The following is a 23,953-nucleotide window of genomic DNA, read 5'->3' as shown; positions in this document are numbered from 1 at the left end:
TTTCATGACGTTGTCATTTTGAAGAGAACAGGCCAGTTATTTTATGAAATGTTCTTTAATTTGGGTTTCTGATAGTTCCTTATGATGGGATTCAGGTGATACATTTCCAGCTGGAACATTGTATAAGTGGAGGCTAACAATAGCTGCCCTTTAGTAGTGGATTAATTCTGGTTGTCTGATTCAAGTGTAGTCTGGCTTCTTCAGTATATAATTTTGTTTGTTTTTTGAGACAGGCTCTTGCTCTGTCACCTAGGCTGGCGTGCAGTGACATGATATAGTTCACTGCAGCCTCAAACTTTAGGGCTCAAGCAATCCTGCCTCAGCCTCCTGAGTAGCCAGGAGTATAGGTGCACACCACTAGGCTAGGCTAATTTTTTTTTGAACGGAGTCTCACTCTGTTGCCCAGGCTGGAGAACAGTGGTACAGTCTTGACTCACTGCAACCTCTGCCTCCCAGGTTCAGGTGATTCTCGTGCCTCAGCCTCCTAAGTAGCTGGGATTACAGGAGTGTGCCACCACACCCGGCTAGTTTTTGCATTTTTAGTAGAGACGGGGTTTTGCCATGTTGGCCAGGCTGGTCTCGAGCTCCTGGCCTTAGGTGATCTACCCACCTCCGCCTCTCAAAGTGCTGGGATTACAGATGTGAGCCACCGCTGGGCCAGGCTAATTTTTACGTTTTCTGTAGAGATGGGATCTGGCTTTGTTGCCCAGGCTGCTCTTGAACTACTGGCTTCAAGTGATCCTTCTGCTTCAGCCTCCCAAAGTGCTAGGATTACAGGAATGAGTCACCATGCCTGACTTCAGTATATAGTTAATGTTTTCTGTTCTACAATTAATAAGCTGTATGTGAGGAGACACTTTACAGTTATGCAGCTATCTGTGTTCTCATCAACTTCACCCCTAGATTTGGCATCTGTTGATTCTTGCCTGAAGCTGTATTTATTCTGATAGTTACAAAATTGTGATTTTTTCCCCCATTCTTTCACTCCGTCTGCTTTAACAGCTAGCATTCTGAGAAATAGCTCTCCCTTTACCCCTAAGTATTTATGTCCTTATTTATAATCAGTTTGCATCATGGATTCCTATTTGATAACATGTATCATTACCCATTATGGAACTTATTTATTTGACTTTAATCACATCTCAATGTTTTTAAAAAAGGAACTTATTTATTTTGTTGCTCAAATTGTCCCAAATTTGACCATTGAGAGCACTTCCTTTCTGTCATAACAGGTTTTTTAGAATTATCTCATAACTATCGTCCCCAGCCCTAGAGTCAACCATTTCTCCAAGGAGGCCTGGTTTCTTTTTGGGTGGAAAATGGTATTTAGAAACCAAGATCTGTGTTGTAATAGCTGTTGGAGTATCATTTCTTCCAGGACTTTTCAATGGATATGATTTTTAAAGTATGTATAAATATTTTGGAAATTGTAATTTCATATTTCATTTAAACCCAAGTTCTTCCTTTCCCTTGATTCTAAATTTGTATTTCCCTTCTTCTCTAGTAAGAAACCTGGCTCCCAGTGTTATTAATATGTTTATTCTTTTGCTTAATTTTTTAATTTTCAGAATTTCTACACCCATACTACTTCAGAAAACAAGCCTAGAATAAAGAATTCAGGATGAGTTTTGTTTTGTTTTCTTTTATACTTTTAAGTTCTGGGGTACATGTGCACAAGGTTCAGGTTTGTTACATATGTATACATGTGCAGTGTTGGTTTGCTGCACCCGTTAACTCGTCATTTACATTAGGTATTTCTCCTAATGCTATCCCTCCCCCGCTTCCCCACCCCACGACAGGCCCCGGTGTGTGATGTTCCCCACCCTGTGTCCAAGTGTTCTCATTGTTCAGTTCCCACCTATGAGTGAGAACATGCGGGTGTTTGGTTTTCTGTCCTTGCGATAGTTTGCTCAGAATGATAGTTTCCAGCTTCATCCATGTCGCTACAAGGGACATGAACTCATGAATTCAGGAAGAGATTTTCTTATACTGAGGGTATAAACTGTGTTCAAAAATTACCTGGGGCTTGGCGTGGTGGCTCATGCCTGTAATTCCAGCACTTTGGGAGGCCAAGGCAGGTGGATCACTTGAGGCCAGGAGATCGAGACCAGCCTGGCCAACATAGTGAAACCCTGTCTCTACAAAAAAATGCAAAAATTAGCTGAATGTGTTGGTGGCACCTATAGTCCCAGCTACTCAGGAGGCTGAGGCAGGAGAATCTCTTGAACCTGGGATCGGAGGTTGCAGTGAACCGAGACTGTGCCACTGCACTCCAGCCTGGGTGACAGAGCGAGACTGTCTAAAAAACAAACAAATAAACAAACAAAAGTTAGTTGGATTAGGTTTTTTGGTTTTGGTTGTTATTTCTTTTTCTCTCTTTTTGCAGTAGTCGTATTCATTTGAAATACAGTTGGGGCCGGGCGCGGTGGCTCAAGCCTGTAATCCCAGCACTTTGGGAGGCCGAGACGGGCGGATCACGAGGTCGGGAGATCGAGACCATCCTGGCTAACACGGTGAAACCCCGTCTCTACTAAAAAATACAAAAACTAGCCGGGCGAGGTGGCGGGCGCCTGTAGTCCCAGCTACTCGGGAGGCTGAGGCAGGAGAATGGCGTAAACCCGGGAGGCGGAGCTTGCAGTGAGCTGAGATCCGGCCTCTGCACTCCAGTCCGGGCGACAGAGCGAGACTCCGCCTCAAAAAAAAAAAAAAAAAAAAAAAAAAAAAAAAAAAAAAAAAGAAATACAGTTGGGTTCATTTGTTTCTGTTTAAATTCATATCCCTGCCTCCTCAAATTTTGTTTGTTTAATTATATATTTGAAAGCTCGTAACATTAACATGCTTCCAAAAAACAAAACTTTACAGAAAAGTATAATTAAAATTGTCACTCCCTTATCACTCCACCCCATCCATTCCTCAGCATCTCTTGTAGGTAATCAAGTTGATTGTTTTCTGATTTATCCTTTTTGAGTTCTTTTTACAGATATGTAAGTTTTATCTCCCTTTCTTTCTGATACAAAAGCTAGGATGCTTTATATACTGTTTTTCACCTGGTTTTTAAGAGTTAAGACTAAATCCTAGAAATTGATATGTATCAGTTCTTAGAGTTCCCCCTCATTTTTTTTTACAGCTCAACTGTGCATATTCAATCAATTTCCTGGATTTGCTTTTTGCCTTTTATTTTCATTGGCTTGTTTATCCTACTTCACGATCTTGATTCAAGTTGTTTTGTAGTAAGTCTTCATGCATTCCACTTACTATTTCAAGATTGTCTTGGCTTTTTCTGGTCCTTTGCATTTACATACAGATTTTAAATCAACTCATTACTTTTCCCCAGAAACCCGATGAGATTTTATTTGGCATTGCCTTGAATCTGTAGATTGCTTTGGTGAGAATCGATTTCTTTACAATATTGAATCTTCCAATACTTGAACATGGTATATCTCTCTATTTAGTCCTTTAATTTCTCTCAGTGAGTCATAGTTTTCAGTGTACAGGACTTACATATTGTTTACTAGGCTTTTTCCTTAAGTATTTGCTTTTACTGTAAATTGTACTGCCTTAAGGTTTTTTTTTGAAAAAAATTTAAATTTATTAAAAATATGCCAGAATAGTACAGTGAACTAATGTATGCCATTCATCTGGATTTATCAATTGTTAATACTAATTTTGCCACATGTGCTTTATTACTCTCTGTATATGATGATTGTGCATAAACATTTAAGAATAAATTTTAGACATCATAACCTCTTTCCTCTAAATAATTGTATATATGCCTAAAAATAAGACAATTTTCTTACCTAACCATAATAAAATTACAAAATTCAGAGTATTTAGCATTTGGGTTTTGCCATTATTCCAGTAATATCACTTACAACACTTTCCCTCATCCAGGATCACACATTACATTTCGTTGTTATGATTCTTTCGTTTCCTGTTATTGGGAGCACTTCTTTCTGTATCTTTCATAACCATGGAATTTTTGAAGAGTATAGGTGTATAACATTTTAGAATGTCCTTTAAATTCACTTTGTCTGAATGTTTTGTCATGATTATATTCAGATTATGCATTTTTGGTGAGAATATTATATGACTATGTCATGTCCTCAAAGCATATCATAAGACATAAGATGTCAGTTGCATTATTGGTGATGTAACTGATCACCTGGTTAAGTGATTTCTGCCAGGTTTTTCCACAGGAAAGTTATCATTTTTGCTGTTAAGTAATTTGAGAGGAATATTTTGAAACTGTTATATATTCTGTTCCTCATGAAACTGTACCTTGATTGATAATATTTGACAGACTCACGTAGTACTATGATAATTGCAAAACAGTAATATTCTAACTAGCATTCCTGTTACATTTGTTTTCGTTTTTGTTTTTTGAGACAGGTTCTTGCTCTGTTACCCAGGCTGGAGTGCAGTGGTACAATCATGGCTCACTGCAACCTCTGCCTTCCAGGCTCAAGTGATGCTCCACTTAAGCCTCCTGAGTAGCTGGGACTATATGCATGTACCACCATACCTGGCTAATTTTTTTTTTTTTTTTTCTTGTAGAGACGGGGTTTTACCACGTTGGCCAGGCTGGTCTTGAATTCCTCAGCTCATGCAATCCACCCGCCTCAGACTCTCAAAGTGTTGGCATTATAGGCCTTAGCCATTGTGCCCAGCCCTCATTTCTATTACATTTGTTAGTTGGCATTCTATATTAAGGAATAGATTTTCCTCCTGATTCATTCATTGATTGTTAAGGTGGATTTTTTTCAAACTTCAGTGGATAGATATTATCCATTGTTGCTGCTTGATGTTATGGTTGTCTCAGATTTGAGCAGTGGGAACTTCAAGCTGGCTCCTATGTGTTTTTGATATTTCCTGTTTTTTCTTTTAAAACATTTTTTAACTTTCTGGCATAAAAAGATATTCCACATTCCTTTTGTGTTTTCCCTGTCTTGCCCCTGAAATGAGCCATTTTTCTTCAAGAAACTCTTGTTCCTTTAGGGGTAAATGGTATTTAGAAACTATGGTCTGGCCACTAGGTGTGCTCATGGTTTCTTGGGTGTGATTGCTGTTTTTCCATTCACAGACTGGACTAAGAAATGTATAATTTCATATTCTTAAACATTTGAGTTAATCCCTCTACCTATAATTTAAATTCAACACCAGGAAGTTCTTTTTTGTCTCCCTCTATTCTGTATTTACATCTCCCTTCTTCCTCAGTGAGAACTCTGTCTTCTCAAAACATCAGTATATTTATTCATTTTGAAATATTTAAACCAACTTATGTTCCTGGAACGATCTAAAAGAACCATTTTTTAAAATTGCATTGATTTTTCTTCATTGTCCATTTCTTAGTTCTTTGATTTTTCCTTCCTATCTTTCTATTTATTTGGAATTAATACATTCTTTTTTCTGACATTTTAAATTGGAGACTTCCTTTTTCTTCTAATACAAGCATTTAAAACTGCACATTTCCCTTTAAGTACTAAGCAATACATTATCTGCATTTCACAAATTTTGATAGAGTTTTTATTATAATTTATATTAAAAATACTTTCTAATTTCCCTTGTGAATTTTGATACATGAATAATTAGAAGGGTGTTGTTTACTTTCCAACTATTTGGTATTTTCCCAAGTGTCTTATTGTTACTTCCATTGTGGTCAGAGAATATTTCCTATATGAATATTCTCTGTGATTCCAATCTTGTTAGATTTTAGACTTGTTTTATGGTCCAGCACTTAGTCAATCTTGGTGAATGCTCCATTTACATATTAAAAGCATGTATATTCGGTTGGATATAGCATTCATTCCACAGGTGTCAATTTGGTCAACTTGTTTGTTGCTGTTCAAGTTTTATATATCATTACTAATATTCTATTTGTTTTTTTTTTTGGAGATGGAGTCTCACTCTGTCTCCAGGCTGGAATGCAGTGGCATGGTCTTGGCTCACAGCAGCCTCCACCTCCTGGGTTCAAGCGATTCTCCTGCCTCAGCCTCCCAAGTAGCTGGGATTACAGGCACATGCCACCATGCCCGGCTAATTTTCGTATTTTTAGTAGATGGCGGTTTCACCGTGTTGGCCAGGCTGGTCTTGAACTCCTGACCTCGTGATCCACCTACCTTGGCCTCCCAAAGTTCTGGGATTACAGGTGTGAGCCACTGCACCCGGCCTATTCTATTTGTTTTATCAATTGTTGAGAAAGTAATTATGAATTTGTCCCTTGTGGATTTGTCTGCCCTTTCAGTTCTGTCAGTTTTTGCTTCATGTATTTTGAACCACCAAATAATTTTAATTTAGTACACACATATTTAGAATTTTTGTATCATCTTAATGAACTGACCTTTTTATTGTTATGAAATGTCTCTCTTTATATATAATGTTCTGTTTCTTGTAGTCTGCTGTCTCTAATACTATGTGGTCTGATATATAATATTACTATATCAAACATTCTTATGAGCAATAATTGCATGATATATCTTTTCCATTCTTTCACTTTTAACTCATCTGTGTCTTTAAAAAGTGTCTAGGGGTTTGATATTTTTCAGTCTGTTTCGGATTCTCTGAGCATCTTTGCTGTATGTTTTTATGTTTCTTAATACTTTTAGAACATTTCAGGCATTGCCTTGTCAGTATTTTCTCATTCCCTTTCTCACATTTTAAAAATGTTCTTTATTTTATTATTTTATTTTTTTATTTATTATTGTTTTTGAGACAGAGTCTTGCACCATTGCCCACGCTGGAGTACAGTGTTGTAATCTCAGCTCACTACAACCTCTGCCTCCCAAGTTCAAGAGATTCTCATGTCTCAGCCTCCTAAGTTGCTGGGATTACAGGCGTGTGCCACCACGCCTGGCTAATCTTTGTGTTTTTAGTAGAGACAGGATTTCACCATGTTGGCCAGGCTGGTCTCGAACTCCTGACCTCAGGCTATCAACCTGCCTTGGAGTTCCAAAGTGCTGGGATTACAGGTGTTAGCCACTGGGCCTGGCTGTTAAAATACCTTGTGTTTAACTGAGATTAAACAAAATCTATTATTCTCTTAGTATGTATATAATGTATATACTTTCTTATATCACAGGTTTTCTTTTCTAATAATAAAAGCAAAATATGTTGTTTTCATTTGTTTTATTCCGTTTGATTTTAGAAGCAGGGTCTTTTCCACTCAGACCAGAGTGCGGTGGTGTGATCACAGCTCACTAGCAGCCTCAACCTCTTGGGCTCAAGTGATCCTCCCATCTCTGCCCCTCAAGTAGCTGAGACTACAGGCATGTGCCAACATGCCTGGCTAATTTTCATTTATTTTTTATAGAGATGGGATCTCACTATGTTGCTGAGGCTGGTCTTGAACTCCTCAGCTCAAGTTTTCTTCCTGTCTTATCAGGGGAACCAACCCCTAGTATTTCAACATAAGTTCTTTTCTATTTTCCCTAAGTGTTGGCTGGTCTGAGAAATAAAGAGAAAGAGTACAAAGAGAGAAATTTTACAGCTGGGCCTCTGGGGGTGACATCACATGTCGGCAGGTTCTGTGATGTCCCCTGAACCACAAAACCAGCAAGTTTTTATTAGAGATTTCAAAAGGGGAGGGGGGTACGAACAGGGAGTAAATCACAAAGATCACATGCCTCAGGGGGCAATAAAAGATTACAAGGGCAGAAGGGCAGAGCGAGATCACAAGGCCAGGGCAAAATTAGAATTACTGATGAGGTTCCATGTCCTACTGGGCACGCATTGTCTTGATAAACATCTTAACAGGAAACAGAGTTCGAGAGCAGACAACTGGTCTGACTAGAATTTGCCAGGCTGCAATGTCCTAATCCTAGCAAGCCTGAGGGCACTGCAGGAGACAAAAGCATATGTCATCCATTATCTTCAACCACATAAGACAGACACTCCCAGAGCGGCCATTTTAGAGACCTCCCCTTGGGAATGCATTCCTTTCCCAGAGTTATTCCTTGCTGAGAAAAGAATTCAGCGATATTTCTCCTATTAGCTTCTGTAAGAAGAGAAATATGACTCTGTTCTGTCCGGCCCTGCAGGCAGTCAGACCTTATGGTTATCTCCCTAATTCCCTGAAAATCGCTGTTAACCTGTTCTTTTTAAGGTGCCCAGATTTCATATTGTTCGAACACACATGCTTTACAAACAATTTGTGCAGATAACGCAATCATCACAGGGTCCTGAGGTGACATACATCCTCAGCTTGTGAAGATGATGGGAGTAAGAGATTAAAGACAGATATCGGAAATTATAAGAGTATTGATTGGGGAAGTGATAAATGTCCATGAAATCTTCACAATTTATGTTCAGAGATTGCAGTAAAGACAGGCGTAAGAAATTATAAAGGTATTAATTTGGGGAACTAATAAATGTCCATGAAATCATCACAATTTGTGTTCTTCTGCTGTGGCTTCAGTCGATCCCTCTGGTCGAGGTCTCTGACTTCCCACATCACTGTCTCAGCTTTCCTAAGTGTTGGGATTATAGGTGTGAGCCACCACACCTGACCAATATATATTTATCATAGAAATTTCCAGGAGAAATTTACAAAAAAGAAAAAACAAAGAAATATAAATTACCTAGATGGTGATATCATCAAGACGGCAGAATAGAAGATCCCCTAGCATCACTGCTTTCATAAAAATACAATTAGAAACCATTCAAAGACAAGAGCACCAGCCTGAATACACCAGAACTCGGGAGAATCAGAGAAATCCCCTGTATCCACAGACCTGAGAGAAACCTTGGCTGATAAGAGAAATCATCATTTCAGATTGTGCCAACCCCTCCCCGAAGCTGGCATAACACCACTCAGAAAATTTCCCTAGACCCATGGTTTCTGAGGTGAGAGGAGAGAATTGGAGGTGGATGTTTGATCTTCTCACTGGTCTGGGAATCTTCATGGAAAGCCCACTCCAGCTCCATCTCATAGGTACCATTGGAAATGCCAGAAGGATTGAACCAACTGGAGTGTGTTGGGAACAAAAGTGGGTCAATGATTACAGTGACAGGTGTGTGGATCTTTGTGGCTACTCAGTACTCCAATCAGCTGGGAAACCGTGTTGAAGAGACTGGCTGATGCCATAGAGCTGTAGGGACATAGTATGTGGGATAGCCTGAATCCCAGGCTTTCCACAAAGCCCAGGTGCTTACATGGAACCTTCCCTATATAGAAACAACTAACAGTCATGCTTAAGTTCCAGTGCCCACTTAAGTTTTCTCCAGTTTAAGAAACAGTGGTAGGGCAGCAATGTAGTTCTGTGGCAGTGTTTAAGCTTTGGTGCTCACTTTAAGTCTTCCCTAGAGTGGGAAACAATGGCAGGGCAGTGATTTCATCCTGCAACAGCATTTATGCTTCAATGTTCATTATAAGTCTTCCCCAGAACAGGAAACAATGACAGGGCAATGAATTAGTTCTAATGCAGTGTTTTAGTTCCAGTACTTACTCTGAGTCATCCACCAAACAGGAAGAAACAACAGGCCATGTTTAAGTTCTGATACTAAAAAGTAAAGGTCTAACTAACAGCAATAAAGAACACCTGCAAAAACTAGACGAGTTAACTGTCTCTTCAAATGTGCAGGCATCAGCATAAAGATGCAAGGATTGTGAAAATCCAACAAAGTATGATACTACTAAAAGAAACCAACTCAACTCCAGAAATGAACTAGAAGAATTGAAGATCTACAGTATTTTTGAAAGAGAATTTAGAATTACTTTTTGAAGAAGTTCAGGGAATCACAAGAAATATGGATAGAAATCTGAATGGAATTTGGAAAACACTCCCGAAATGAAATGAGAAGTTTGACAAAAATAGAAGTGTTTTTTAAAAAAGAGAGAGATCCCATAAATAAAGAGTACCATAACTGAATGAAAAAACTCATTAGAAAGTTTTGACAGCAGACTTGATCAAACAGAGAAAAGAATTATTGAGCTTGAGGGTAGAAGCTATGAATTTACCTAAACAGAGGAGCAAAAAGAAAAGAATAAAGAATGAAGAGGGCCTACAAGAATTATGAGATATCAATAAGGGAAGCAACCTCTGATAATTGGAATTTTTAAAGGAGATGAGAGTGAAAAAGGCCTAGAAGGCATATTTAAGGAAATAATGACTGAAAATTTCCAAAATCTGAGGAAAGATGACAACATCTAGGTAAAGGAAGCTGAGAGATTACCATTCAAATTCAACCTAGAGAGGGAATTCCCCAAGGCACATTATAATCAAATTAGCAAAAATCAAAGACAAAGAAAAAATACTAAAAACATCAAGAGAAAGGAAACATATCTCCGTCAGTGGAGCCCCAATATGGCTTTCAATGGATTCCTCAGCAGAAACCTTGAAGGCCAGGAGAGACTGGAATGCTAGATTTGAAGGAAGGGAGGGAGGGAGAGAGGGAGGGAAATTGTCCACCAAGAATATTGTACCCAGTAAAGCTATTTTTCTTTTTCTTTTTTCTTTTGGAGATGGAGTTTTACTCTGTCACTCAGGCTGGAGTGCAGTGCGTGATGGCTCACTGCAGCCTTCACCTCCTGGGTTCAAGCATTCTCCTGCCTCAGCCTCCTGAGTATCTGGGACTACAGGCACATGCCACCATGCCCAGCTAATTTTTTGTATTTTAGTAGAGACAGGGTTTCACTGTGTTGCCCAGGCTGTTCTCGAACTCCTGAAACTCCTGAGCTCAGGCAGTCTGCCTGCCTTGTCCTCCCAAAGTGCTAGGATTATAGTCTTGAGCTACTGTGCCCGGCCCAGTAAAGCTATTTTTCAAACACAAAGGAAGGATAAAAACATTTCCAGACAAACAAATGTTGAGGGAGTTCATCAATGCCAGACCTGTTTTGCAAGAACTGTGTATTAGTCTGTTTTCACGCTGCTAATAAAGACATAACTAACACTGGATAATTTATAAAGGAAGGAGATTTAATTGACTCACAGTCCCACATGGCTTGGGAGGCCTCGCAATCATGGCAGAAGATGAATGAGGAGCAAAGTCACATCTTACATAGTGGCAGGCAAGACAGCTTGTGCAGGGGAACTTCCATTTATAAAACTATCAGAGACTTACTACCAAAAGAACAGTATGGGGGAAACCACCCCCGTTATTTAATTATCTCCATCTGACTTTGCCCTTGACATGTGAGGATTACTACAATTCAAGGTAAGATTTGGGTGGGGACACAGCCAAACCATATTAGACTGCTAGAGGGAGTTCTTCAGTCTGAAGGAAATGGATGCTAAGATGTAACAAGAAAACATCTGAAGTTAAAAAAACTCATGGATGAGACTGGGCACAGTGGCTCATGCCTGTAATCCTAGCACTTTGGGAGGCCGAGGTGGGTGGATCACCTGAGGTGAGGAGTTTGTGACCAGCCTTACCTGGTCACATGACCAGCTCATGACCGGCCAACATGGTGAAACCCCATCTCTACTAAAAATACAAAAATTACCCGGGCGGGTGATGGGTGCCTGTAATCCCAGCTATTCAGGAAGCCAAGGCAGGAGAATCACTTGAACCCAGAAGGCAAAGGTTGCAGTGAGCTGAGATCGCACCATTACACTGCAGCCTGGGTGATAGAAGGTGACTGCATCTCAAAAAAAAAAAAAAAAAAAAAAAAGAAAGAAAGAAAACTCTTGGATAAAAGTAGAACAACTGTTTGGTATTATGCTTATTATCTGTGTGATGAAATAATCTGTACAGCAGACTTTTGTGACATACAAATTACCTACAGAACAAACATGCACCTGGACCCCTGAGCCTAAAAGTAAACCTTAAAAAAAAAAAAAGTGAAACAATCAAATTCAGAATACTCTAATACTGTAGTTATGGTAAGTAAAACCACTTATATCTTAAATATGAAGACTAAAAGACAAAACTCTTAGTAACTCCAACAATTGGTTAAGAGGCAATATAAAAAGGTATAAATTGAAGCATGAAAGTCAAAGTACAGGGGGTGATATGGTGTTAAAATACAGAGTTTGTTTTTGATGCTTGTCAGTCCACATTGAGTTGTTACCAGTTTAAAATAACCTGTTGTAACTACAAAATATTTTTTATAAGCCTCGTGGTAACCACAAACCAAAAACCTGTAAGAGAGACACTAAAAATAAATGGCATAGAATCAGAACATACTACTAGAAAAAAATCCTTAACTATGACATTAAGTGGGAAAAAGGAAGAAAAGATCTACAAAACAACCACAAAACAACTTAACAAAATGACAGAAGTAAACCCTTACCTATCATACCTTGAGTGTATTAAATTCCCCAATTAAAAGACATAGAGTTGCTGAATGCATAATGAAACAAGACCCAACTATATGCTGTCTGCAAGAAACTCACTTTACCTTTAAAGACATGCACAGATTGAAGGTAAAGGGATGGAAAGATATTCCATGCAAATGCAAACCAAAAGAGCTGCAGTAGCTATGGTTGTATCAGATAAAATAAACTTTGTCAACAGTGTTACAGAGGACAGAGGAGGCCATTTTCTTACATAATGGTGAAGGAGTCAGTAGTATGGCAAGAGGATATAATCATTGTAAATATGTTTGTATGCAACACTGGAGCACCCAGGTATATAAAACATATTAATGGACCTAAAGGGAAAAACTGACTGTAATAGAATAATAGTAGGAGACTTCAACACCCCACTTCTGGCAATGGACATGTGATCCAGATAGAAAAATCAACAGTCTTCAGAGTTAAATTGGACTGTAAGCCAAATGGACCCAACAGATATTTACAGAATATTGCAGTAAACAGTTGCAGAATATACATTTTTTTCAATAATGCATGTGGCATTCTCCAGGACAAATCATATGTTAGATTCCAAAGCAAGTCTTAACAAATTTTTAAAAATAATACCAACTGGGGGCAGGGCACGGTGGCTCACACCTGTAATCCCAGCACTTTGGGAGGCCGAGATGGGCAGATCATGAGGTCAGGAGATCGAGACCATCCTGGCTAACATGGTGAAACCCCATCTCTACTAAAACTACAAAAAATTAGCCGGGGGTGGTGGCAGGCCCCTATAGTCCCAGCTACTTGGGAGGCTGAGGCAGGAGAATGGCGTGAACCTGGGAGGCAGAGCTTGCAGTGAGCCGAGATTGTGCCACTGCACTCCAGCCTGGGCAACAGAGCAAGACTCCATCTCAAAACAAACAAACAAACAAATAGTAATATCAACTATCCTTTCTGACCACACAGAATAAACCTAGAAACCAATAATAGAAGGAAAGATGGAAATGGTACAAATTTATGGAAATTAAACAACATGCTCCTGAACAATGAATGGAGTCAATTAAGAAATTAAATTATAATATTCCTTCAGACAATTGAAAATGGAAACAGCATACTAACACATGGGATGCAAGAAAAGCAGTTCTTTGAGGGAAGTTTATAGCAATAAACACTGATGTCAAAATGTAGAAAGACTTCAAGTAACCTAATGATGCATCTCAAGGAGTTAGAAGAGCAAGAACAAACCAAAACCAAAATTAGTAGAAGTGAAATAGACGAAAAGTTTCTGAGGATGGTTTGACATACTATGGCAAATGGTACATCACATTCACAGAATAAAAAACAGAAACTATATAATTATTTCAATAGATACTGAAAAAGATGTAATAAAATTCAACATCGCTTCCTGATAAAAACTCTCACCAAACTGTGTGTAGAAGGAACGTACTTCAGAACAAATAAAGGCCATTTGTGAAAACTCACAGCTAATATAATACTGAATTGGGAAAAACTGAAGCCCCTCTGAGATCTTAGAAGAAGACAAAGATGCTCATTTTCACCACTTCTGTTTGACATACGAGTGGAAGTCCTGGTCAGAGCAGTTAGTCAAGAGAAGGAAATAAGAAAGGAGGAAGTCAAATTATCCTTGTTTGCAGACAACATGATCTTATATTTAGAAAAATCTAAAGACTCCAACGAAATACTGTTAGAGCTGATGAAAGAATTCAGCAAAGCTGCAAGATACAAAGTCAACATACAAAAATCGTCATTTCTACACATCAGCAGTGAACAATATGAAAAAGCAATCTCATTTACAATAGTTAACAACAACAACTTAACAACAACAACAAAAACCCTCAGAAAAAATTAAACCAGAAAGTGAAATAACTTTACAATGAAAACGATAAAACACTGCTGAAAGAATTGAAGAAGACACACAATATGAAAAGATATGTTATGGATTGGAAGAATTAATATCATTAAAATGTTCATACTACCCAAAGCAGTCTACAGAGTCAATGTAATCCCTATCAAATCACCAAAGACATTCGTCAGAGAAATAGAAAATTGTCCTAAATTTGTATGGAACCACAAAAGACCTCAAATACCCAAAGAAATCCTAAGCAAAAAGAATAAAGCTGGAGGTGTCATACTACCTGGCTTCAAAATTTACCACATAGGTCTAATGTCCAAAACACCATGGCACTGACACAAAAACAGACACATAGTCTAATGGAACATAATAGCGAACCTGTAAATAAATTCACACATTTCCAGCCAATTGATTTTTGGCAAAGGTGCCAAGCACATACATTGGGGAAGGAATGGTGTCTTCAATAAATGGGGTGGGAAAACTGGATATCCATAATCAGAAAAATGAAACTAGATCTCTATCCCTTTCCATATATAAAAAATGAATATGTATTTGATTGGATTGGATGTAAAACATGAAACTACCAGAATAAAATACTGAAGAAATGCTTTAGGACAATGGTCTGGGCAAAGATTTTCTGGGCAAGACCTCAGAAGTACAGGCAACAAAAGCAAACATACAAATGGGGTTACATCAAGCCAAAAAGCTTATGCACTGCAAATGAAACAATCAACAGAGTGACAGCTTATAGAATGGGAGAAAATATTTGCAAACTGTCCATGTGAGAACAGATTAATAAGCAGAATATATAAATAACCAACTCAACAGCAAAAATAATCCAATAAAAACTGGGCAAAGATTCTGAATAGACATCTCTCAAAAGTGGACATACAAATGACCAATTGGGGTATGAAAAAGTGCTCAACATCACTAATCATAAGAGAAATGCAAATCTAAGAACCAATAAGATATTATCTCATGCTAGTTAAAATGGTTATTATTAAAACGTCAAACTGAGCATGGTGGCTTATTTCTATAGTCCCAGCCCTGGGAGGCTGGGGTGGGAGGATTGCTTGAGCCCAGAGGTTGGAAGCTGCAGTGAGCTATGATTGTGCCACTGCACTCCAGCCTGTGTTACAGAGTGAGACCCTATCTCAAAAACAGTAACAGCATATACATTTTTTTTTTTAAAGTAAAAGAACAGCAGATGCTGGCAAGGATGTGGAGAAAGAGAACACTACTACACAGTTGTTAGGTATGTAAATTCGTGTAGCCACTTTGGGAAATAGTATGGAAATTCCTCAAAAAACTAAAAATAAATCAGCCATATGATCCAGCATTCCTACTTGTGAATATATATCCAAAAGAAATCAATATGTTGAAGAGGTATCTGTACTCCCATGTTTACTGTAGCTGTATTCACAATAGCCAGCATATGGAATCAACCTAAGTGTCCACAACAGATGAATAGATAAAGAAAGTGTGGTTCATAATGGAATATTATTCAGCCATAGAAAAGAATGAAATTCTGTTATTTGCAGCAACGTGGATGGAATTGGAGCTCATTATATGAAGCGAAATAAACCAGGCATGGAAAGACAAATAACACATGATTTTCTTCAGATGTGGGAGCTAAAAACATTGATCTCATGGTGGTAGAGAGTAGAATGATGGTTGCCAGAAGCTGGGAAAGGTTGTTGGGAGGAATGAAGAGAGATTGTTTAACGGGTGCAAAAATACACTTAGAAGGAGTAAGTTCTAGTGTTTAATAGCATGATAGGGTGATTATAGTTCATAAAAATGTATGTTTCAAAATAGCTAGAAGAGAATATTTGAAATGTTCCCAACACAAATAAATTATGCATTTGAGGTGATGGATACGCTGATTGCCCTTATTTGATCATTACACATTGTAAGCACATATCAAAATACATATATGTGCACACACATAAGTATGTACAGTTATGTATCAAAAAACAAATATTTAGAAAGTGCCTTCCGCAGACAGAAATTTTAGCGTGCATTTATTTTGAATATTTGTAATCCTGCTGAATATACAACATTTTTAATTTTGGTGAAAAGCACATGCAGTTTGCCACCTTAGCCATTTTTAAATGTACAGTACTCTTAATTATGTGCACATTGATGTGCAACAGATCTCTGGGACTTTTTCATCTTCTTTTTTTTTTTTTTTTTGAGACAGACTCTTGCTCTGTCACCCAGGCTGGAGTGCAGTGACATGATCTCAGCTCACAGCAACCTCTGCCTCCTGGATTCAAGTGATTCTTCTGCCTCAGCCTCCCGAGTAGTTGGGTTTACAGGCATGTGCCACCACCACCACCTTTGGCTAATTTTTGTGTTTTTAGTAGAGACGGGGTTCCACCATGATGGCCAGGCTGGTTTCGAACTGCTGACCTCAAGTGATCTGGCTGCCTCAGTTTCCCAAAGTGCTGGGATTATAGGCATGAGCCACCGTTGCCTGGCCTACTTTTTCATCTTTTAAAACTCATGTCCACTGAACAACAACTCCTTTTTTCTCCCTTTTCCTGGCCCTTGGCAGCTAGCATTCTATTTTCTGTTTTCCAAGATTTTAACTGCTTTAAATATCTCATATAAGTGTAATCATGTAGTATTTATCTTTTTGTTACTGGTTTATTTCACTTAGCATAGTGTCTTTAAGTTTCATCCATGCGTTAGCATAAGACAGAATTTTTCTTTTTTTTAAAGGCAGTGACATTCTATTGTATGCATATACAATGCATATCCATACTTGCAATGCATATGCATGTATATATACAAAATAATGAATGACATTCTATTGTATGCCTATACAACTTTTTTTTTTTTTTTACCCATTCATCTGTCAATGGACATAGAAGTTGCTTCCACTTCTCAGCTATTGTGAATAATGTTATAATCAACATGGGTGTGCCTTTCTCAGATTTTTTTCCTAGGATAGTGTATTAGTTCATTTTCACACTGCTATAAAGAACTACCTGAGACGTAATTTATGAAGAAAAGAGATTTAATTAACTCAGTCCCACAGACTGTACAGGCGGTATGGCTGGGAAAGCCTCAGGAAACTTTCAGTCGTGGTGGAAGGCAAAGGGGAAGCCCACACCTTCTTTACATGGCTGAGTAGGAGGGAGAGAGAGAGAAGGGGGAAGTGCTACACACTTTCAAACTACCAGATCTTATGAGAACTCACCATCATGAGAACAGCAAGGGGTATATCTGCCCCCATGATCCAGTCACCTCCCACCAAGTCCCTCCCCCAACACAGGGGATTACAATTCAACATGAGATTTGGGTGGGCACACAGAACCAAAACATATCAGATAGTTATCATTATCGTAGACTGTTTGATATTATTCTAAAGATCTGGGATGCTTTCTTCTGATTTCTCCTTCCTTTTTGTTTTTTCTCCCTTTGTGTTTCAATTTGTATAATTTCTATTGACCTGACATCAAATTTACTGATTCTCTCCTTGGTTGTTTTGAGTCTAGTGATGAACCTGTAGAAAGCTTTCTTCATGTCTGTTACCATGTATTTTATTTCTACTATTTCCATTAAACTCTTAAAGTTCCTGTCTGATGGAAGCACTTGTCTTTTCATACATGTTGTGTACTTTTTCTCTTACAGCTTTAACATATTAATTATGGTTAAGTTCCCCTGTCTGATAATGTTAGCATCACTGTCATTTCTGATACTGGTCTGTATTTTCCTGTATCTCTTGACAGTATTATTTTCCTTGCTTTTTTTATCTGTTGTAATTTTTATTAAATTCTAGTGGGCATCATGGGTAGGACTGTAGCAAACTGAAGGCAACAGTATTTGTTACTGAAATGAATATACCTCTTCTGCTTGACTGATAATGTTGGTGATTTGAACCAATCTAATGAGGAGTTTAGATAAATTTATATGTTGTTGTTATAATTGGTTTCCGTTACGGACTGAGTGTTTGTGTCCTTCAAAATTCATATGTTGAAGCCCCCCTCCCCTGGAAATGTAAGCATATCTGGAGATTGCACCTTTCTGGAGGTAAGTAAGGTTAAATGAGGTCATAAGGGTGAAGTCTTGACCCAACAGAATGTGTCATTATAAGAAAAGGCACTAGAGAGTTAGCTCTCTGTCTGCCATATGAGAACACAGTGAGAAGGTGACCTTCTACAAGCTAAGAGAGCCCATACTAGGAACCAAATCTCCCAGCACCTTGGTCTGGGACTTCTAGCCTTCAGAAATATGGAAAAATAAATTTCTATGGTTTAAGCTGCTCAGTCTATGGCATTTTGTTATGCAAACTCCGGCTGACTAAAATACTGTCAGTGCACCACAGATTTGAAATTCTGCTAGTGTCATCTTTTGTTCAGGGTGGACCTGATTTGCCAGAGGATTTTTCTCAGTATTCCTGTTTAACCCTCTGCTTTAGGTCTTCTTTGTGCACGTAGGCCTCAGAGGCAGTTTTCTTTATGTTCATGCCCCTCCCGCAAATGTAGATTACTATTATTTTTTACTTGGTGATAGCTACCCTGGTGCTAGACTGAAGAGGTATCCTCTATTGTCTTGGCCCAGCTTCAATGTTAGGTATGCTCTGTGATCCTAAGTTTTGGGAATGAGACTTGTTCAGGGATCCTGCCCCTCTTTCCTGTAGAAGTCAGACTGCCTTGTGTCTTCATCAGGTCCTTTGCATGAGTTTCCTTCTCACCCCCAGCAGTAGGAGACCTCTAAAGCTAGGACTGCATATGATTTCCTGTCTTCCTTCACCCTCCCAGGGTTGGAGAAATTTTTTCTTTATTCTTCTACCATCCTCAATGGCTTGTCACCTGTTTCTTGGGGCAACATGATTTGCTGCTCTTACCTCAACAACTTAAGACTTTTGGATCCAGAGAGGAATAGGGTCTTTTTTAGTAGTGGTGCCTCACTTCCTCCATGCCTGTACCTCTGATGGTCACTTTTTCTGGCTTTCTGCGTCTCTCCAGTCTTTTTCTTGACAGCCTGGAAGAAAATGTCGCAAGTGTTTACAACTTCTTGGAGTTTTATACCCTCACTCGAATCTACACTTTGCCATTAGCTGTTTGTTAAAAATTTTAGCTGTATTTTTCTAACCCCCCTGTAAGGTAACCCCACCTTCCCATTCCCCTCCATGGGTGAGCCAGCGCTCTCATTTGTCTTTTTTTTTTTTTTCATGGTGTATGTCTTCCTTTAGATTTCAAGTTTGTTGGTTATTATCTCAACACTTTGATGGCTTCCTGAAAAATTATGATTTTGTAGATTATAAGTGGGAGCAATGCTTCTTCCAGCTTTCTGTATCCTAGGTGGAAACTTGAAAGCCCAGATTTTTTTCTCTGGCCCATTCTCTTTTCTTTTTATAGTACCCCAACTACATGTTTGTTAAAAACTCTTGGTATTACCTTACAGGTTTCTAATGCTGTATACATTTTTTTTTCTTTTTAGATACTTTTCTGTATTTGCTTTAATTTAGATATTTTGTATTGGTCTTTCTGAATGTTCTTTGCTCTGCTGTGATTGCTTATCTGTTGATTAAATCCCATTAATTAAATTTTTTATTTCAGATACTGTGCCTTTTCAGTTTTAAGAGTTTTTTTCATAGTTTATTTATCTCCTGAAGTACCTAATCTCTTTAGCATTTACGTTAATCTTTTTCTGTAGTTTCTTTGGCATATTTATACTTTTTGTTTTAAAATGTTTGCTTGCTAATTACAATGACTTGGTCATCTGTATGTCATCTCCTGTTAATGTTTCTCTTGATTGTGCTTTATGTTTTGCTGATATACTCGTGTCATAATTTTTTCTTGAATCTAGGGCATTTTGTTTAAAGAACAGTGGGAAGTGATGCATACTATTTTTTGTTTTGTTTTGATCCCCCATGGAGTACATGCCCTTTCTGGTGTTTAGGGTGAGGGACTGAGTTTAGTTGAGCTAGTGTTAGGCTGCAGTCTTAGATTCAGTGTATCTGTTAATTGGCTCAGCCCATTCCAAGGTGCCTCATTTTTTATCTTGACAGTTTTTGAGCTGGGGTGGGTATTTGGTTGCAGGCTGAGAAACTGTTGGTTGACTTGGTTTATTTGGATCCTGGAATTCACTCACCCAGAGAATGCCAAGATTACCACCTTCTATCTTCTCAAACGTGAGGGGTTATGTTGCAGGGTGAGTAATATGGGAGACATATTGGATCAAGCAATTTCTTTTTGTGTTGGGATTATTACAGTCTCTAATCCATCCTGCTATCCCACACAGTTGTCTACGGCTTGGCTGATTACTGCTTGCCTGATAAAATGTATTTGTCTAATGGGAAGATCACCTGTATCTAGACTGAGGTGTTTGCTCCAAGGCAGGGAAGCTGTCATGGTTCTCTGCTTATTTATGAAAGTTCAATTTTTATTTTCCTCTGGAATACTATTCATCAAAGCTTCTTTACTCATTTTAAGCTCCACAGAAAATGTTATAACCATGGGAATAAAGGCCTTTCTTGTGCTCCATCCAAACCTTCAGGAACAGAATTATTCAGAAATTTTTAGTTATAGTGGACTACTCTTTGAAGTCTTTTAACTGTTTACCAACCAGTCTTATACAGAAAGATTAATATTTACCTTCCTTCTATTCTGTATCTAGGCCTTTTTAAAATTTTAAACAATTTTTTTTAGAGAAGGGCTCTTGCGCTGTCACCCAGGTTGAAGTGCAGTGGCCTGATCATAGCTAATTGCAGCCTCAAACTCCTGGGCTCAAGGCATCTTCCCACCTCGTTCTCCTGAGTAGGTGGGACGATAGACACATGCCACCATGCCCAGTTAATTTTCTTTTTTAAATGTTTTGTGGAAACAGGGTCTACTATGTTGCCCAGACTCATCTCAGACTCTTCCAGCCATGGACTACCAAAGTGCTGGAATTACAGGTGTGAGCCAGCATGCCTGGCCTATTCTAAGTCTTAAGATTAAAAAAAAAAAACTTGATTTCTGTATCTCTTGAGACTTTCTGCTTCTGTTGGCTGAATTCTGCATTTTTTGGCATTATTAAAAATTCTAGATCCTTTTGTAGTTCATAAGCACAATGATTGAGTTTTCATGCTTATGCGTGAGATATGCCTCACTCTAATCTTATTGCAGTGTTAGCACATTACCTATCTGACAGAAAGAAAAAAATTCCTAACACTTGCCAAAAAGAAAAGGAAACTCAAGTGGCATATTTTATCAAAATTCTAAATATGTTTATTTGAGCGATATTCTGACTAGCATGATTTTATAAAATCCCAATACATCAAAATTTAAGATTTTAACATATAAATTTGGAATGTGTCTTCATGGTATAGGGGTAGGACCATTGTTGGTGTATATATATGGCAACTTTATAAAAAGTCTCCCTCTTTGGACAGATTATAAAAAGTTGCCCCTTCCTGCTCTCGGCTTGTTGCCTGATTTCAGCCCTCACTTTACCCATTGGCTAGATGCCCTGGTACTATCTATACAATTGTATACAGTGCATTTGAATCAGCAAATGTTTTAGTTGCTGTTAGACAACAGAGACTTGTAAAAAATTGCCAAGTAGGAAATTCATATATTGCCACTGTTAACACAAATGTTCTTTTCTGGTTTTAAAAGTGGGGTCAATTTGTGCTATTGCTTTTAACTTGCTTCTTGTAACTATAAATTAACATCTTATAGAAAGCCTATTACTGAGGTATTTTTATACAAATTTACACTTATGTACTATGCATTATAAAGCCTGAGGGTGCCAAAAGAGGTAGTGGTTGGAGACACTAAAATGAAGATATTTGGAATTTATGTTCTGGTGCTTTGCATATAATAAGTACTGAAACATGTTGGTTGAATGTTAAAATTTCTGAAATAAGTAAAAGTAAACCCTTAAGTTTAATGGAAGTAGTTTACCTGTCACTTCAGGAATAAATCTATTTAATGAAGCAAGGTTTACTATTATTAAAGCATTAAACAATTTCTGATTTTTGTTCTGTAGGTATACTACAACATCCAGATGGCACAGTTTTGAAACAGTTACAACCACCTCCAAGGGGCCCAAGAGAGCTGGAATTCTATAATATGGTAAGTGAGGTAAGATTTGTTTTGTTGTCTTCAAAGTGTTTTTCAGAGTTTTCTGGTGGTGACTCACAGTTAGACACATATTTGACAGTATAGTCACTGTGTGTATGTAACGGAAACAAAAGCTTCATGGAAAGCAGTGCTTATCTTTACTGTATGTGATGCAGTCTAGTATTTTATATTCTATTTCAATTCTTAGATTCTTCTTCTGTGTAAATGGTAGATACTTCTTCTCAGGTTAAAGAAATTAAAATACCCTCTGTGTGAGGCAACGTTTTGTCAAGATACAAATAATATACTCTGTTGGTTTCATAAAGGGATATTTACAAAGGTAGGGTTAGAGCTTATGGCAACCTGCAAGAGATGTTATAATGTTATACCATCCCTGGGCCTGAAGTGGAGAGAGTGATTCCCGGAACCTAGGGAAGGTAACTTTATGATAAGACTTGACCTGTTAAGGAGGAAGCTAGAAAAGTAAATAACTGACTTCAACTGTTCTCATACCCTCCAGTCTCTTGTTTATGTCTTCCAAGGGCAAGAGGGCAAGGAACCTCACTGATGCAGTTGATTCAAGTCAGCCTCTTGGGTAGAGAAGGGTGGAGTGGGAAAGGGACGATACATAGCATCTTTTCTGTTTTGATTTTTTCTTTTTTGAGATAGAGTCTGGCTCTGTTGCCCAGGCTGAAGTACAGTGGCATGATCTTGATTCATTGCAACCTCTGCCTCCCAGGCTCAAGCTATTCTCCCAGCTCAGCCTGTGCCTCCTAAGTAGTCGGAACTGCAGGCGTGTGCCACAAAGCCCGGCTAATTTTTGTATTTTTTTGTAGAGATGGGGCCTCACTTTGTTGTCCAGGCTGGTCTAAAACACTTAAGCTCAGGTGATCCTCTCACCTCAGCATCTCCCCACCCCACCCCACCCAACCTCCCCACAGTAGCTGGAACTACAGGCACAGGCCAGCAAGCCTGGCTAATTTTAAAACAGTTTTTTTTTGTAGAGATGGGGTTTTACCATGTTGTCCAGGCTAGTCTTGAACTCCTGGGCTCAGGCAGTCCCCCTGCCTCTGCCTCCCAAAGTTCTGTGTTATTGGTCTATTCTGAGGTTCAACTTCTTCCTGGTTTAGTCTTGGCAGGGTGTATATGTCCAGGAATTTATGCACTTCTTCTAGATTTTGTAGTTTATTTGCATAGAGTTGTTTATAGTATTCTCTGATGGTAGTTTGTATTTCTGTGGGATCGGTGGTGATATCCTCTTTATCATTTTTTATTGAGTCTATTTGATTCTTCTCTCTTTTCTTCTTTATTAGTCTTGCTGGCGGTCTATCAGTTTTGTTGATCTTTTCAAAAAACCAGCTGCTGGATTCATCATTTGAAGGGTTTTTTGTGTCTTTCAGCTCTGCTCTGATCTTAGTTATTTTTTGCCTTCTGCTAGCTTTTGAATGTGTTTGCTCTTGCTTCTATAGTTCTTTTAATTGTGATATTAGGGTGTCAATTTTAGATCTTTCCTGTTTTCCTTGTGGGCATTTAGTGCTATAAATTTCCCTCTACACACTGCTTTAAATGTGTCCCCGAGATTCTGGTATGTGTGTCTTTGTTCTCATTGTTTTCAAAGAACATCTTTATTTCTGCCTTCATTTCATTATGTACCCAGTTGTCATTCAGGAGCAAGTTGTTCAGTTTCCATGTAGTTGTGTGGTTTTGAGTAAGTTTCTTAATTCTGAGTTCTAGTTTGATTGCACTGTGGTCTGAGAGATAGTTTGTTTTGATTTCTGTTCTTTTAC

General features: G+C 38.4%; 1 protein-coding gene and 1 non-coding gene across 3 annotated transcripts in view; both read left to right on the top strand.

Moving 5' to 3' along the window:
- IPMK (inositol polyphosphate multikinase) overlaps positions 1-23,953 on the top strand; it is a 78,746-nt gene that overhangs the window by 4,061 nt on the left and 50,732 nt on the right. Inside the window, exon 2 of one of the 2 annotated variants that reach the window (XM_010367506.2) lies at positions 22,093-22,178. In XM_010367506.2, coding sequence (XP_010365808.1) covers positions 22,093-22,178 — 86 coding nt within the window. Of the gene's footprint in view, positions 1-22,092; positions 22,188-23,953 lie in introns of both variants that reach the window. The other variant, XM_030941053.1, reaches the window with a different exon arrangement.
- On the top strand, positions 21,148-21,251 carry LOC115900608. Its single transcript, XR_004060277.1, has one exon. It is a non-coding gene; the product is annotated as a small nucleolar RNA U13 (small nucleolar RNA).

This window comes from Rhinopithecus roxellana, chromosome 11, assembly GCF_007565055.1.
Source record: "Rhinopithecus roxellana isolate Shanxi Qingling chromosome 11, ASM756505v1, whole genome shotgun sequence".
NCBI lineage: Eukaryota > Metazoa > Chordata > Mammalia > Primates > Cercopithecidae > Rhinopithecus > Rhinopithecus roxellana.
The sequence above is the reverse complement of the archived record's forward strand: the minus strand, read 5'-3'. Positions and strand labels throughout refer to the sequence as shown.